General features: G+C 32.3%; 1 protein-coding gene across 2 annotated transcripts; it reads left to right on the top strand.

The window, feature by feature from the left end:
• Positions 1 to 1224: 1224 nt before the first annotated feature.
• On the top strand, positions 1225 to 15182 carry abcf1 (ATP-binding cassette, sub-family F (GCN20), member 1). Of its 2 annotated transcripts, XM_051136500.1 has the most exons (27): positions 1226 to 1434; positions 2011 to 2057; positions 2679 to 2756; positions 2859 to 2991; positions 3078 to 3112; positions 3235 to 3366; positions 5268 to 5327; positions 5584 to 5685; positions 5787 to 5855; positions 7688 to 7765; positions 7882 to 7983; positions 8222 to 8344; positions 8423 to 8523; positions 8630 to 8715; positions 9883 to 10022; positions 10112 to 10260; positions 10368 to 10451; positions 10599 to 10723; positions 10821 to 10933; positions 11018 to 11189; positions 11288 to 11362; positions 11471 to 11541; positions 13064 to 13096; positions 13186 to 13354; positions 13466 to 13530; positions 13613 to 13685; positions 14522 to 15182. In XM_051136500.1, the coding sequence occupies exons 1-27, from the start codon at positions 1377 to 1379 to the stop codon at positions 14686 to 14688; spliced, it is 2640 nt and encodes an 879-aa protein (XP_050992457.1). In that variant the 5' UTR covers positions 1226 to 1376; the 3' UTR covers positions 14689 to 15182. The 2 variants fall into 2 exon arrangements, with proteins under 2 accessions (XP_050992458.1, XP_050992457.1); XM_051136501.1 differs by lacking the exon at positions 5268 to 5327 and having other exon boundaries at positions 1225 to 1434.
• The last annotated feature ends 161 nt before the right edge of the window (positions 15183 to 15343 follow it).

The following is a 15343-nucleotide window of genomic DNA, read 5'->3' as shown; positions in this document are numbered from 1 at the left end:
ATTATATTATATTATATTATATTATATTATATTATATTATACTATACTATATTATATTATATTATATTATATTATATTATATTATATTATATTATATTATTATATCATATTATAGGAAATAACATTTTCTTTGAAATCAGTTAGTTTACAGAAGTTTTTTTTATTGCTACTATATTAAGCACATGTAACATGGACACTAAATTAAAGTATTACATTTATATAATATTATATTATATTATATTATATTATATTATATTATATTATATTATATTATATTATATCATATTATATTATATTATATTATATTATATTATATTATATTATATTATATTATTATATCATATTATAGAAAATAACATTTTCTTTGAAATCAGTTAGTTTACAGAAGTTTTTTTTATTGCTACTATATTAAGCACATGTAACATGGACACTAAATTAAAGTATTACATTTATATAATATTATATTATATTATATTATATTATATTATATTATATTATATTATATTATATTGTATAAAACAACTTTTTCTTTTAAATCAGGAGTTTTTTATTACTACTATAGTAAGCACATGTAACATGGACACTAAATTAAAGTGTTACATTTATATAATATAATATAATATAATATAATATAATATTATATAATATTATATTATATTATATTATATTATATTATATTATATTATATTATATTATATTATATTATATTATATTATATGAAATAACATTTCCTTTTAAATCAGTAAGTTTACTGAAGTTTTTTATTACTACTACAGTATGCACATGTAACATGGACACTAAATTAAAGTGTTACATTTATTATATTATATTATATTATATTATATTATATTATATTATATTATATTATATTATATTATATTATTATATCATATTATAGGAAATAACATTTTCTTTAAAATCAGTTTACAGAAGTTTTTTTATTGCTACTATATTAAGCACATGTAACATGGACACTAAATTAAAGTATTACCTTTATATTATATTATATTATATTATATTATATTATATTATATTATATTATATTATATTATATTATATTATATTATTATATTATATTATATTATATTATATTACATTATATTATATTACATTATATTATCCACGGTAGCAACTTTTTCTTTGAAATCACTCGTTTCAGTCAACGCTAGTGCAATACCTTGGGCGGCCTAAACGAGGGTGTGGCGCTGTCGCAAACCGAGGTCCCGGCGTTTGAATGTCTGTAGCAGTGCGCGGATAGGCCGCATGTGATATGAGCTACAGTGTGCTCGTGTGCATTGTCAGCTGTGATACATCCCTGAGTCTCATTTAACATACCGTACTTTCATTCCTTGTGACAGAAAAGGCTTAACAGAAAAATGCCAAAGAAATCAAAAGAAGTCGCTGAGTGGGAGGGTGATGATGAACCACAAACAGGTAAGATCATGCGTTTCTATCACACCACAATCTGATAATAATAACGACATCAATATGATGCAACTATATTGAAAAAGTTTATATGATGACAGGTCTGCTATTAATTACAAATATAGTTCACTGGGTATAGTGGCGATATAGAGGTTGTAATGTATTAAATTGCTATATATTGTGCTTAGCCCATTAGCTTACGACACAAGCGAGTTTATGGTGGTGCGGAGTTTGATATTTCACTGTCATTGCATCATTTTGTCAGCCTGACATAATTTAAGACCCTATTCGTGTTTTGCTCCATGTTTCAACTATGCGCAAGCTTTAAACGCTAAAATAGCGGTTGTGTTTCAAAATCTAGTGAGTTGCCTAACCAGACAGCATTTTTTGAGAACGTGCCAGTGCTGCCCAAAATGCTGTCTAAGTAGGCAGCTCACTAGGTTTTGTGAGAGAGCTGTTGTTTTAAATCCTGTACACACGCCAATTCTTTCTGTGGCATTGTCATAGGGCTGTCAAATAGCATATGTTCATTTGAGTGTTTTTTCATTGTGTTTGTGCTTAAAACAATGATTTTTCTTTGTTTAGACAAACATGTCAAAAAAGGAAAGAAGGATAAAAAGGGGAAGAAAAGTGTAAGTTTTCAGTTTTGTTGATTCATGACTGATTTTTTTTTTTTTTTTTTTTTTTTAGAAGTTTAAAAATCAACATTATTTTTACACTACCAGTCAAAAGTTTTTGAACAGTAAGATATGAATTGCTTTTTTTCTTTTGCTCACCAAGCCTGCATTTATTTGATCCTAGGTAAAGCAAAAACAGCAAAATGTTGATAAAAAATGTTGATAAATGCTGATCTTTGGCTTTTTCTATTCATCAAAGAATCCTGAAAAACCTGTGCTCAAATGTTTTAAATATTAATGTAATAATAATAATAATAGAAGATGTTTCTTGAACAGCATATTAGAATGATTTCTAAATGATCATGTGACACTGAAGACTGGAGTAATGATGCTGAAAATTTAGCTTTGATCACAGAAATAAATTACATTTTTAAAAATCTATTCAAATAAAAAGCAATTATTTTAAATAGTAAAGATAACTGCTTTTTCTGTATTTTAATAATAAATGCAGCCTTGGTGAGCAAATGAAACTTCTTTAGAAAACATTAAAAATTGTACTGTTCAAAAACGTTTGACTGGTGGTGTACATTATTACATTATTTCTGTATTTTTATATTTTTAATTTCATCCTTACAGTTTTTTGAGGAGCTGGCATCAGATAATAAACCAGAAAAAGAAGAACAGCCACCAGTGAAAGAGGCACAAGGGAAACAGGTGCATTATTTTAATTAATTCCAGTGATTTTAAATGCATTATATAAAATAAAAATATATTTGATTAAATATGTTTTTGAATTGCCTTGTCATTTGCCGTTAGCCTCAGAAGAAAAAGAAAGACAGACGGAAAGGGAAACCCGGAGACGATGAGGATGATGATGATGCAGAGGTCACGCAGCGTCTCAAGAAACTCTCAGTCCAGCCCAGTGATGAAGATGAAGAAGAGGAAGAGGGTAATGACAAACTTAGTTTGTGCCAGTATCACATATTGTCACACATCGCGCCACATATTTAACATCTTGGTTTATTTTTTTTGCAGTTGTTGTTCCGGTCAAAGGAGGAAAGAAAAACAAAGTGAGTTTCTTTGAAATATTATGCAGTACTTCTCTTCAGAGTAGTTTACCTTCAGCTGCACAATGTATAGAAAAGTATAAAAAAGGTATCCAATCTAACTTTTGTCTAACTCTTTCTATCAGGGTGGCAACATATTTGCTGCTCTGAGTCAGGGGCAGAGTGATGATGATGATGATAATGAAGAGGACGCAGGTGATGATGATGATGATGATGATGATGATGATGATAAACCCAAAAGCAAGAAGAGCTCAAAGGTGTGTGTTTCCCATTTCAGAGTCACTCGTTGTATTTATAAGTATAGAACAAGTATAATGCAAGTCAGTTTTATTTATATAATTCTTTATATAATACAGATTGCTTCAAAGCAGCATTTCCATAAAAGCAGTGTAAACATCACACATTTAGTTTCATATCCAGAGGGGTTTTTTTAGGTTTAAGTTTTGTGCTTTTTTTTTTTTTCTTTTTACCATTTTTAATTTTTAACCCACATTAGTTGGTTTTAAAATAACTAATTTTTTATTTGAAAGTACAAATACATTTTGAGCGTTTATTTTATCTAAAGTACAGCAAAAACAGTAACATCTTGAAATATTTTTACTATTTAAAATAGCTGCTTTCTCTTTGAATATATTTTGAAATGTCATTTATTCCTGTGATTTCAAAGCTAAATTTTCAGCATCATTACTTCAGTCTTCAGTGTCACATGATCCTTCAGAAATCATTCTAATATGCTGATTTGCTGCTCGAAAACATTTATTATTATGCTGAAAACAGCTGAGTAGAATTTTTTTCAGGTTTCTTTGATGAACAGAAAGATCCAAAGATCAGCATTTATCTAAAATAAAATTTTTTGTAGCATTTTTATCGTCACTTTTGATCAATTTAAAACATACTTGCTAAATAAAAGTATTAATTACTGTAATTGCTCCCCCCCCCCCCCCCCAAAAAAAATAATTATACTGCCCACCAAAAGTTTGAAAACGCCCTAGAAAAGTGGGGTTTTGGACAATATTGGCATGAGTCCTTTTTAATTTGTGATAATACATATTTTATTACACAAACAGTTTATACGTAGAAAAAAATGTACATTTTCGATTCATCAAAATATCCACCATTAGCAGCTATTACAGCTCTGCATAATCTGGGCATAAATTAATTGTATTCTAAACTTAATTGGCAATCAGTTGTTGAAGCTATTAAGGTGTGCTGACCCAAAAATCTTTTAAAAACCTGGGCCAAGTTTAAACCAGTGACCAGGCATCACAGCTGGCAAAAGGGCATGTCTGACTTTGACATGTATATATTGGCATTATTATGTAATCAAAATGAAAATTATTATTGCTGGTCTTCAATGATAATGTCAATTTACTTTAATGTATTTGCACCAAAAAAATGATAAGGATTTATGCTGATATCGTCCAAAACCACACTTTGCCAGGGGTGTTTCCAAACTTTTGGAGGGCAGTGTATACTGACTCCAAGCTTTTAAATGGTATAGTGTATAATGTTACAAAAGCAGAAGAGAATTCTTTAAAAACATTAAAAATGAAAAATCTGTTCAAAAATTTTCTGACTGGTAGTGTACAAAGTTTTTCTCATATCCATTTTCTTATAAAGAGAATAGTGTTTAATTAATATTTGCACAATGTCTCAATAGTTATCAGTGACCTTTTGTACTGTCACTGTTCATTATATGTATAATCTTTACAGCGTCATCATATTTAATGTACCTAATCATAGTACATATGCATCACACACTACATAACTAATCCTCTCTAATATTGTGTTTATTGCTCTTTCAGTCCTATTCCAGTTTTCTCTCCCTCATGTCCTCTCTCTCTCTTGTAACATTCCCAGTGGAATTCATTTCATTTGCATTCATTCATTTCTTTTCCAGATCAGTACCAGTGCACTCATTGTTTCAGTCATTGAAGTTTCGGATATTATGTAACCCATGTCATCTGTCTTGATTTAGGTTTTTTTTTTGCTGTTGCAAGGCTGATTCATATCATTGTCAGTTCAGATCATTCCAGTAATGAAGATTGCATTGTTTGTGATGGATACAGAAGGGAAGAACACATTGGGCTGTATTTTAAATGCATCTACATTTATAAGCACATGTGCCTGTTTCTGTACGTGTATGTATGTGATTCAGGAAGTTGAGAAGGTAACCAAGGGCAAGAAAAAAGATAAGGCTAAACCTAAGATAATAAAGGTAGGTACATGGTATTGTTTCTTTATGTTCCTATTCACTATTATCTTTCCTCAAAATTCACATCTCCTCTCTTTCTTCTACCTTGCGGTTTTTATTCGTTTTTGCTACATGACGGAGGTGCTTCATTTATCATGGAAACTAACCCTTTTCTATACATTCCAATCTGCCTTACTGACACTACTGTTTGTCTGACCCGTGAGCGGTGCTCTGGTTTTAACTCCAGGGTCTTTGGTTGATTCTCTTCTCTCAAACACAGGAGGCCTCAGAGGATGAAAAAGACGAAGAGATGGAGAAGAAAGACGAGAATGAAAAGAAAGGAGGGAAAAAGGGCAAGAAGGTTGCTGCTAAACCATCTAAGGTGTGTGACTTTTGTTTTGATGAATACAAGTTCTTTTGAAAAGCCAGTAAAAAAAAAAAATGAAAGTGTGTGCAACCTAAAGGGAATCTTAATATTGACAGGAGGAAGATGAAATAGAAGAGAAAGAACAAGAGAAGACTCAGAAGAAAGGCAAGAAGGAACAGCCCAAGGTCAGATTAAGCTCTCTTTTGTATATGTATCTATGTATGTAATAGGCTACCTATTAAACCAAGTAGTTATATTTTACCATGTTATTGAGATACCATTATGTGCGGTTTTAACTGTGTTTATCATGATTAAAAATGTATGATTGCTACTATGGGAGACTAGTGCTTAATTAAAAAAAATGTATTTATAGAATAAATGTAACCATATAAAACTGAGGTTGCTACAATTTTTACAGATGTTACTGATTGATAATGAACAAAAATTTACCTCTGCATCCTTAAGCTACTATCAAATGTGCATTTCTTCTGCAGAGACAAAAAAGTGATATTATTATTATTATTATTATTATTATTATTATTATTATTATATCAATATCATTATTAGACAACCCAAACCTGTTTCTTGATTTGAAACAATATAACTAATTAGAACATGCAGAAATGTATTTTTCTATTTAGATATTTATTTATTTATTAAGGAAAATTAATGGTCTGGTTTCTGCAACTTTCACTTTGGAGCAAAAATCTGACTTTAAACTTGAAAGAAATAAAGATTTTACATTTATTGTGATAATTATCGATATCGACTGATATGAAAAAAATTATTGTGATTAAAAAAAATTATCGTGATAATTTTTTTGCCCATATCGCCCAGCCCTTCTGTGTGTGTATAAAATGTGCATATGTGATTTGGAATCTCGCTTAAGATGATATTATTACAGTTAAAATTTTTCTAGTTGAATATATTTTAAAATGTAATTTATTTCTGTGATGGCAAAGCTGAATTCAGCAGTTTTTAGCATCTCATGATTTTTAGCATCATTACTCCAGTCACATGACTCCATGATATTTTTTCTGGATTTTTTTGATTAATAGAAAATTGAAAAGAACAATATTTATTTGAAATGTTAATTTTGTAACATTATAAAAATCTTTACGTCCTTGCTGAATAAAAGTTTTAATTTCTTAACTCATAAAAAAAATCTTTATACACTACCAGTCAAATTTTTTTGAACAGTAAGATTTTTTTTTTTATAAAGAAGCCTCTTCTGCTCACAAAGCCTTCATTTATTTGATCCAAAGTACAGCAAAAACGGTAACATTTTGAAATATTTTTACTATTTAAAATTGTTTTCTGTTTGAATATATTTTAAAATGCAATTTATTCCTGTGATTTTTAAAGCTGAATTTTTAGCATCATTACTCCAGTCCTTCAGAAATCATTCTTTTTCAGGTTTCTTTGAATAGAAAGTTGAGAAGAGCAGCATTTATCTGAAATAGAAATCTTTTGTATAATCATTTATGATTTATTTATTTGTATAATATTTTGTTGTTACAAGGTTTTTGTTTCAGATAAATGGTGATCTTTGAATCATTCTATTCATCAAAGAATCCTGAAAAAAAAAAAAAGTACTGTTTTACATATTGATAATAATAATAAAAATAATAAAAAAAATCTTGAATAGCAAATCAACATAGAATGATTTCTGAAGGATCTTGTGACACTGAAGACTGGAGTAATGATGCTGAAAATTTAGTTTTGATCACAGGAATAAATTACATTTTAAAATGTATTCAGATAGAAAACAGTGATTTTTAAATAGTACAAATATTTCACAATATTACTGCTTTTGCTGTTTTTTGGATGAAATAAATGCAGGCTTGGTGAGCAGGAAAGACTGAAAAAACATTAAAAATAGGGCTGTCAAACGATTAATTGCGATTAATTGCATACAAAATAAAAGTTTAAGTTTGCCTAATATATGTGTGTGTACTGTGTGTAATGTTCCAAGTTAAATGCTTTTGCCATAGTGTGTCTTTTTTGTGATTTTTAGAAAGGGAAGCCTGCTCGCCCTCCTCCTAGTGATGATGAAGAAGAGGAGGAAAAGAGTGATGAAAATGACACAATGATGGTACAATAATATTCTCATTTTATGTATTGTAATATTCATATTTTCCAAGTGTTTATTCATTCACTTTCAGTGTCTTTGTCCTTATTTTCCTTGATGTCCTGCTTCTTGTCCTGTAGAGTGCAGAGGATGCAATCGCAGCTGAGCTGGCCAAAGAGAAACAAGAGGATGACCCCTTCGCTAACTTGAGTAAAAAAGAGAAGAAGAAGAAAAAGAAAATGGTACCGTATGCATGTTCTGAATACTCAAATGTGTGTTGTAGAAGTGTTATTTATATAATATTATAGTATTATTAACTGTTAACTTATATGTATCAACATATTCTTAAACCTATTTTATTTCAGCTAACAATTTCATTTTTTTTTTCAGCTTTCAAATAACTATATAATAGTTTTAGTTTTCTAGTTTTCATTGTCCGTAACAACACTGATTGTAGACACTTCCTGTTGTGTTGTGCAGATGGAGTATGAGCGTCAGGTAGCTAGTGTACGAGCTCAGAACGCCATTGAGGGAGACTTCTCCGTCTCTCAGGCTGAGCTGTCCTCTCGACAGGCCATGCTGGAAAATGCTTCAGACATCAAGGTTAGACTAACAGGAAATTTCCTCTGAGAATATTGAAAGCACCTATTGCTATGTACTCATTTCTGTTATCTGTTTTAGCTGGAAAGATTCAGCATTTCAGCTCACGGTAAAGAGCTGTTTGTTAACGCAGACCTTCTGATTGTTGCTGGGAGACGATACGGTCTGGTTGGACCAAATGGGTGGGTTGATGGTTTGAATATTGCGAATTACTACATTGCACTTTTTTTGCATTTTGTTCAATTTGGAAGTGTTATGATAGTATAACCTGTTTTCTGTTTGAATCAGGAAAGGGAAAACCACTCTACTGAAGCACATTGCTAACAGAGCTCTTAGCATTCCTCCCAATATTGATGTGCTGCTTTGTGAGCAAGGTAAAGTATAATCAAATAAAATTTATTTTTGTATAATTATACTATTATACTATATACTACTGTAATGCTATTATAGTTTTTTTTTTCGTGTTAATTTTAGTTTATATTTAACTAATTTTGTTGTGTTTTTATCACTTTTATTTTTTTAATATATTTTGAGATGTTTTATTCATTTTTATTACATTTTTAGTTATCATAATCTAAACTCCACTACCAGTCAACATTTTTGAACAGTAAGGTTATTCATGTTTTTTTTTTAAAAACGTCTCTTCTGCTGACCAATCCTGCATTTGTTTGATCCAAAGTACAACAAAAACAGTACAATAAATAACTGTACAGAAATATTTTTACTATTTAAAATAACCGATTTCTATTTAAATATATTTAAAAATGTAACTTATTCCTGTGTTGTTGTTTTTTTGTTTGTTTTTTTTTAAAGCTGAATTTTAAGCATCATTACCTTAGAAACCTCAGAACCATTACCACAGAAATCATTGTAATATTCTGATCAGCTGCTATTATTGTTATTGTTTTTATTATTGTTATTATTATGTTCAAAAGAACAGCATTTATTTGAAATAGAAATCTTTTGTAACATTATAAATGTCTTTATCATCACTTCTTTATCATCACATTTAAAGCGTCCTTGCTAAATAATAGTATCAATTTATGTAACAGTATTATAATTCCATAATTATGTAATAGTATTATAATTCCACATACCGACTCCTGAAAAAATTGTACTCAATGGTTTTAAATATTGAAGACTGGAGTAATGATGCTAAAATTTGTTTTGATCACAGGAATAAATTACATTTCAAAATATATTCAAATAGAAAACATTTATTTTAAATAGTAAAAATATTTCAGAATTTTGCTATTTTTGCTGTACGTTGAATCAAATAAATGTGAGCTTTGTGAGCAGAAGAGACTTAAAATAATAAAAATAATAAATAAAAATAAAAATCTTACTATTCTAAAACTTCTGTGTAGCTAAAATAAGTTTCTTTTTTTTCATATTTATTTAGTTTTTAGTTATAGTAAATAACTGTAAACTATTCCCAATTTTTTTATCCCCACTATTTGAGCTGTCTATTTTGTGCATGATATAATATGGTGAATCCAGCTGTACCAATCCCTGACTTCTTTCTCTTCGTCGTTCCTCAGAGGTGGTGGCGGACGACACTCCTGCAGTTCAGGCGGTGCTGAAGGCCGACACGCGCAGACTGAAACTCCTAGAGGAGGAACGACAGCTACAGAGTCGGCTGGAGAAAGGAGACGACAGCGTGTCTGAGAGACTCGACAAGGTCAGATGAGAGCAGCTCGCTAAGATTCTCTAAGTACACTGATCCATGGAGTATTGAAGGATAACTGTGTTTGTGTGTGTTGTTCGCAGGTTTATGAGGAGTTGAGGGCAATCGGAGCAGCGGCAGCGGAGGCTAAAGCTCGTAGGATCTTGGCTGGTCTGTCTTTCACTCCAGAGATGCAGAACAGACCCACTAAGAAGTTCTCTGGTGGTTGGAGAATGAGAGTGTCGCTGGCTAGGTGAGCACAAGTGCATTAATTTATTAATTTTATGAATTTAAATTAAAATCCACTCTCACTGACATGAGAAATTGGATATTATAGTTTTTCTGTTGTTATCTCTCCAGAGCGCTGTTCATGGAGCCCACTCTGCTGATGCTGGACGAGCCCACTAACCACTTGGACCTTAACGCTGTCATCTGGCTTAACAAGTACTTACTTTTGCTTTAAGTGATGCTATTAAGTAAACAAACCTGTCTAGGTGATGTATTTATATTTAATGCAATGTTCAGTAAAAAATAAGTTGCACTCTATGTTCTACTGAGGAATCAGCTCATAACTTCTATTTTCTCTTTTAGCTACTTACAGAGCTGGAAGAAAACTCTTCTAATTGTGTCCCACGACCAGAGTTTCTTAGATGATGTCTGTACAGATATCATTCACCTGGACAACCAGAAACTCTACTACTATAGGGGCAACTACCGTGAGTTTAGTTTTGTTTCTGAACAGCAACACAGATGAAATCTGCCAAAAGAATTTTAATTATCTTACTGTATTTTATGTTTACTTGATGTCTCCAGTGACATTTAAGAAGATGTACATACAGAAACAGAAAGAACTTCTGAAGCAGTACGAGAAACAAGAGAAAAAGCTCAAAGATCTGAAGGCTGGAGGAAAGTCCACCAAACAAGCTGTAAGTCCTTGACTTTTTCCTCAAGTTCTTCACAGTTCTAGTGTTCTTAAACTCTTCCACTCATTCTCCATCATTCACTTTCAGGAGAAACAGACGAAGGAGGCTTTGACGAGGAAACAGCAGAAGGGGAAGAAGAAAGGGCCGGAGGAGGAGAGCCATGAGGCCACGGAGCTTCTCAAGAGGCCGAGAGAATATACCGTCAAATTCACCTTTCCCGATCCTCCTCCGCTCTCACCACCAATTCTCGGCCTGCACAGTGAGTCCTTAACTTTTTTAATCATTGTAGCATGTAGTTTTTATGTAACTTGTTGGGTATTGATGACCAGTTTGATGTATTTTCTCTTTTACTCACAGGTGTTGACTTTGGTTATGAAGGCCAGAAGCCTCTGTTCAAGAATGTGGACTTCGGTATAGATATGGAGTCCAGAAGTAAGTCACAGATGTTTATAGAAATTATGACTACCAGGTTAATTATAGTGGAGAATATATTCACAAGAGAATGTTGCGACAAGCTTAAGTTCATTTTCTCTGTTTCAGTATGTATTGTTGGGCCCAATGGAGTTGGGAAAAGTACACTTCTCCTGCTTCTGACCGGAAAATTAAATCCTGTAAGTACCTGTTATCTTTATAAAGTATTCATATTTGTTAAAAAAAATGCTTTTATATTAAAGGATAAGTTTACATCCAGAACAAAAAATTCCTGGTAATTTACTCACCTCCAAGTGATCCAAGATGTTCATGTCTTTCTATATTCCTAACCCATAAAAGCTTTGTTTGTCTTCAGAACCCAAATTAAGATATTTTTGATGCATTCTGACAGCTCTCGGACCCTCCCGTAGACAGCAATGTAATTAACACGATCAACAGAAACATAGCAAGAAGATCAGTAAAATAATTTTACGAGAATACTTTTTGTACGCAAAGAAAACAAAAAGACGACTTTATTTAACAATTTGTCTCCTCCGCATCACTGTAGGTTCATTTTGGACTGTATCCCCTGAACGCAAACGGCGTTTAAATACGTTGTTTTCATTTAAATCAAAGTGTATATAAGTGTAGAATAAGTATCTGCGTGGCACAGCTGACACAAAACAGCATACGCCGTTTGCGTTTCCTACGTTTCTGGACATTGATCATGTTAATTACATTGATGTCTACTTGAGGGTCAGAAAGCTGTCAGAATGCATCAAAAATATCTTAATTTGTGTTCCAAAGACAAACAAAGCTTTTACGGGTTTGGAACGACATGGGTGTAAGTGATTAATGACCATTTTCATTTTGGGGTGGAGTAACCTTTTAATGTTTTTGAGTAAAACATTCTAGTATTTTTCTCCATTATAGTGGACTTCAATGGGAGCCAATAGGATAATAGGATAGCCAATAGGTCCAAATTGCCGTTTCAGTGCAGCTTCAAAGGTGCTCTACATGATTCCCCATGAGGAAATAAGGGTCTTATGTAGCGAAACGAACGGTCATTCTCTTAAAAAACATTTTAACCACAAACGCTCGCATTACGTAAATTATGTTGAAAAGGTCACACCTCCTCCAATTTCAAAATCGTCCGACATTGTTGTTTTTACCTTTTTTTTTTTGTAAAGGGCGTTTGACTTTCTTTGCATGTTCGCTTTGTAAATACTGGGTTCTTCCGTCTACGTTGCGCGTGACCTTTATGACATGATTATGTAATGCGTGAAGTCGGGCTGGTGCAAGATGAGCATTTGTGGTTAAAAAGTATACAAATTTTTATTGTTTTAAGAAAATAATTGATAAGTTTGCTAGACATGACTCTTATTCGTTTAGACCCCTTTGAATGTGCATTGAAACTGCAATTTGGAACTTCAGCTTGTTGACTCCCATTGAAGTGCACTATTTGGAGAAAGTTCCTGGAATGTTTTACTCAAAAACCTTAATTTCTTTGCGACTAAAGAAAGAAAGACATGAACCTTGGAATCTTGAATTGGAACCTTGGAACCAAAGAATCTTGGATCACATAGGGTTGAGTAAATTATTAGGAAATTTTTAATCTGGACGTGAACTTATCCTTTAATAAACTTTGAGAAAAACCATCGTGTACTCATTGTTTGTTAATTTGTGTCCTTCATGGAAATAATTGATGCTTTTTCATTGTAGACAAAAGGAGAGATGAGGAAGAACCATCGATTGGTAAGGCAGATGTCTAAAATCATTCTTTTTATCATTATTGTTGTTTAACCTTTTCTTGACTTGGTTTGTTCTTCTGCCTGTGCCTGTAGAAAGTAGGTTTCTTCAACCAGCAATATGCTGATCAGTTGAACATGGAGGAGTCTCCCACAGAGTACCTCCAGAGGAACTTCAACCTCCAATACCAGGATGCCAGGAAGTGCCTGGGTCGCTTTGGGTTAGAGAGCCACGCACACACCATTCAGATCTCCAAACTGTCTGGTAAGCATTATGGGAATGCATTCATTTATGATTTTTAAACTCATCTGTCCATCATTAAAAAAAAAAATTTCTGAATTGTCCTGTTTTGTTTCGGTTTTGTTTTGTATTTAGGTGGTCAGAAAGCAAGATGTGTATTTGCTGAACTTGCTTGTCGGCAACCTGACGTCCTCATCTTGGTAAGGAGTAAATGTTTTAAATGTCTCAAGAATTTAATTAAAAATGAGTACTTTAACATTTTATTTCCATGCATATGTACAGGATGAGCCCACAAACAACTTGGACATTGAGTCGATTGATGCCTTGTCAGAAGCCATCAATGAATACAAAGGAGGTATGTTGTATTATGTATAACACAAATGGCATTCATTTTATTTGTTGTGGCAAATAATCTTGTGTGCATGTAAGCCCATTCAGATGTTCTGTAAGATTGATAAACTACAGTTGAAGTCAAAAGTTTACATACACCTTGCAGAATCTGCAAAATGACAATGACTGTATGATTTTGAGATCCATCTTTTTATACTGAGGACAACTGAGGGACTCATTTCCAACTATTACTGATGCTTCAGAAGGAAACACAATGCATGGATTTTTTTTCCTTCTGGAGCATCAGTGAGTGTTTGAACCTTCTGTAATAGTTGCATATGAATCCCCCAGTTGTCCTCGGTATGAAAAGATGGATCTCAAAATCACAGTCAATGTTGGAAAGGGTTCAAATACACAAAAAAATCTGAAAACCCAAAGAATTTGTGGGACCTGAAGGATTTTTCTGAAGAACAGCAGGCAGTTTAAATGTTCAGGATAAACAAGGGACTCATGAACAACTATCACTAAACAAAAAAACACAGCTGTGCATCATTTAGGTAACAACACAGTATTCAGAATCAAGTGTATGTAAACTTTTAAACAGGGTTTTATTTTTATAAATTCAACTATTATTTTCTTTTGTGGACTATATGTAAATGTCTTATGTGAAATATCTTATCCAGGTCAGTACCAAATAAAAAATAACATGCATTTTATATGATCCCTGTTATTTTGGTAAAATAATTAACATTTTGCTGATTCTACAAGGTGTATGTAAACTTTTGACTTGAACTGTATATATAATGAAGGTGGAAACCAGGGGGTAAAATGTTTTAATATTAACATTTAATATATTTTTAGCTGTGATAATTGTGAGCCACGATGCCAGGCTGATCACAGAGACCCAGTGCCAGCTGTGGGTAGTTGAGGACCAGTCAATTAACCAGATTGATGGAGACTTTGAAGACTACAAGAGAGAAGTGCTGGAGGCTCTTGGAGAAACCCTGGTCCACAAGCCTAAAGATTGAACGATGGCTGGTATTAATAACAAGAGTGTCAAACTACATCACTGAAGGGCTTTTTGTTGCATCTAAGTTGCTCATTTTTAAAGCCTCAATGCAAGTTTTCTGGTTAAATTGAAAAATTATCCTGAGCACCTGCATGCAAAGTGTATAGGGTGATATGTATACACAAATCCAGTACCAGGATGGGTTTTTCCACATCTTTTACTTTTAAAACAGGTGAAGATTCCAGATCAGTATTTTACTTGCTGACAATTTATACATACAGTGCTTGTTCTTTAGTCATGATGTCTGACATTCTTGTATTATACTTACATTCAGGCCATATCACTACCAGCTCTGTTCATCCATGTGATGCAATGCTATAAAACATACTATGTCATTATCAAATGTGAACCGATGGGGTTAGGAATGTGCAGTTTGATAACGGCGTCTGACAGCTGATGCATATATTTAGTATTAAACTGCCTTTGTAGATCGAGGTCATTAAATCATTATTATGCTTGCGTTTTAAACCAGCTCCAAATTGTTTAATCTATATAAATGTTCAAGCAGTGATGCTTCCTGTAGCTCATCTGTCTTGAATGATGACAAACTATTGACTAACTTGGTTTGAATATAAAGTATGCATCCAAATATGATGGAAAAGCAAATAAATACT

This window comes from Labeo rohita, chromosome 19 (assembly GCF_022985175.1).
Source record: "Labeo rohita strain BAU-BD-2019 chromosome 19, IGBB_LRoh.1.0, whole genome shotgun sequence".
Lineage (NCBI taxonomy): Eukaryota > Metazoa > Chordata > Actinopteri > Cypriniformes > Cyprinidae > Labeo > Labeo rohita.
Note: the sequence above shows the minus strand (reverse complement) of the source record. Positions and strands in the feature narration are given on the sequence as shown.

Bases quoted from the DNA above. Each gene is read 5' to 3' on its own strand.
- abcf1 (XM_051136500.1), top strand. From the start codon at position 1,377: ATGCCAAAGAAATCAAAAGAAGTCGCTGAGTGGGAGGGTGATGATGAA. The intron at 3,113-3,234 runs GTGAGTTTCTTT...TCTTTCTATCAG, and splicing joins AAGGAGGAAAGAAAAACAAA to GGTGGCAACATATTTGCTGC. The intron at 11,363-11,470 runs GTAAGTCACAGA...TCTCTGTTTCAG, and splicing joins TATAGATATGGAGTCCAGAA to TATGTATTGTTGGGCCCAAT.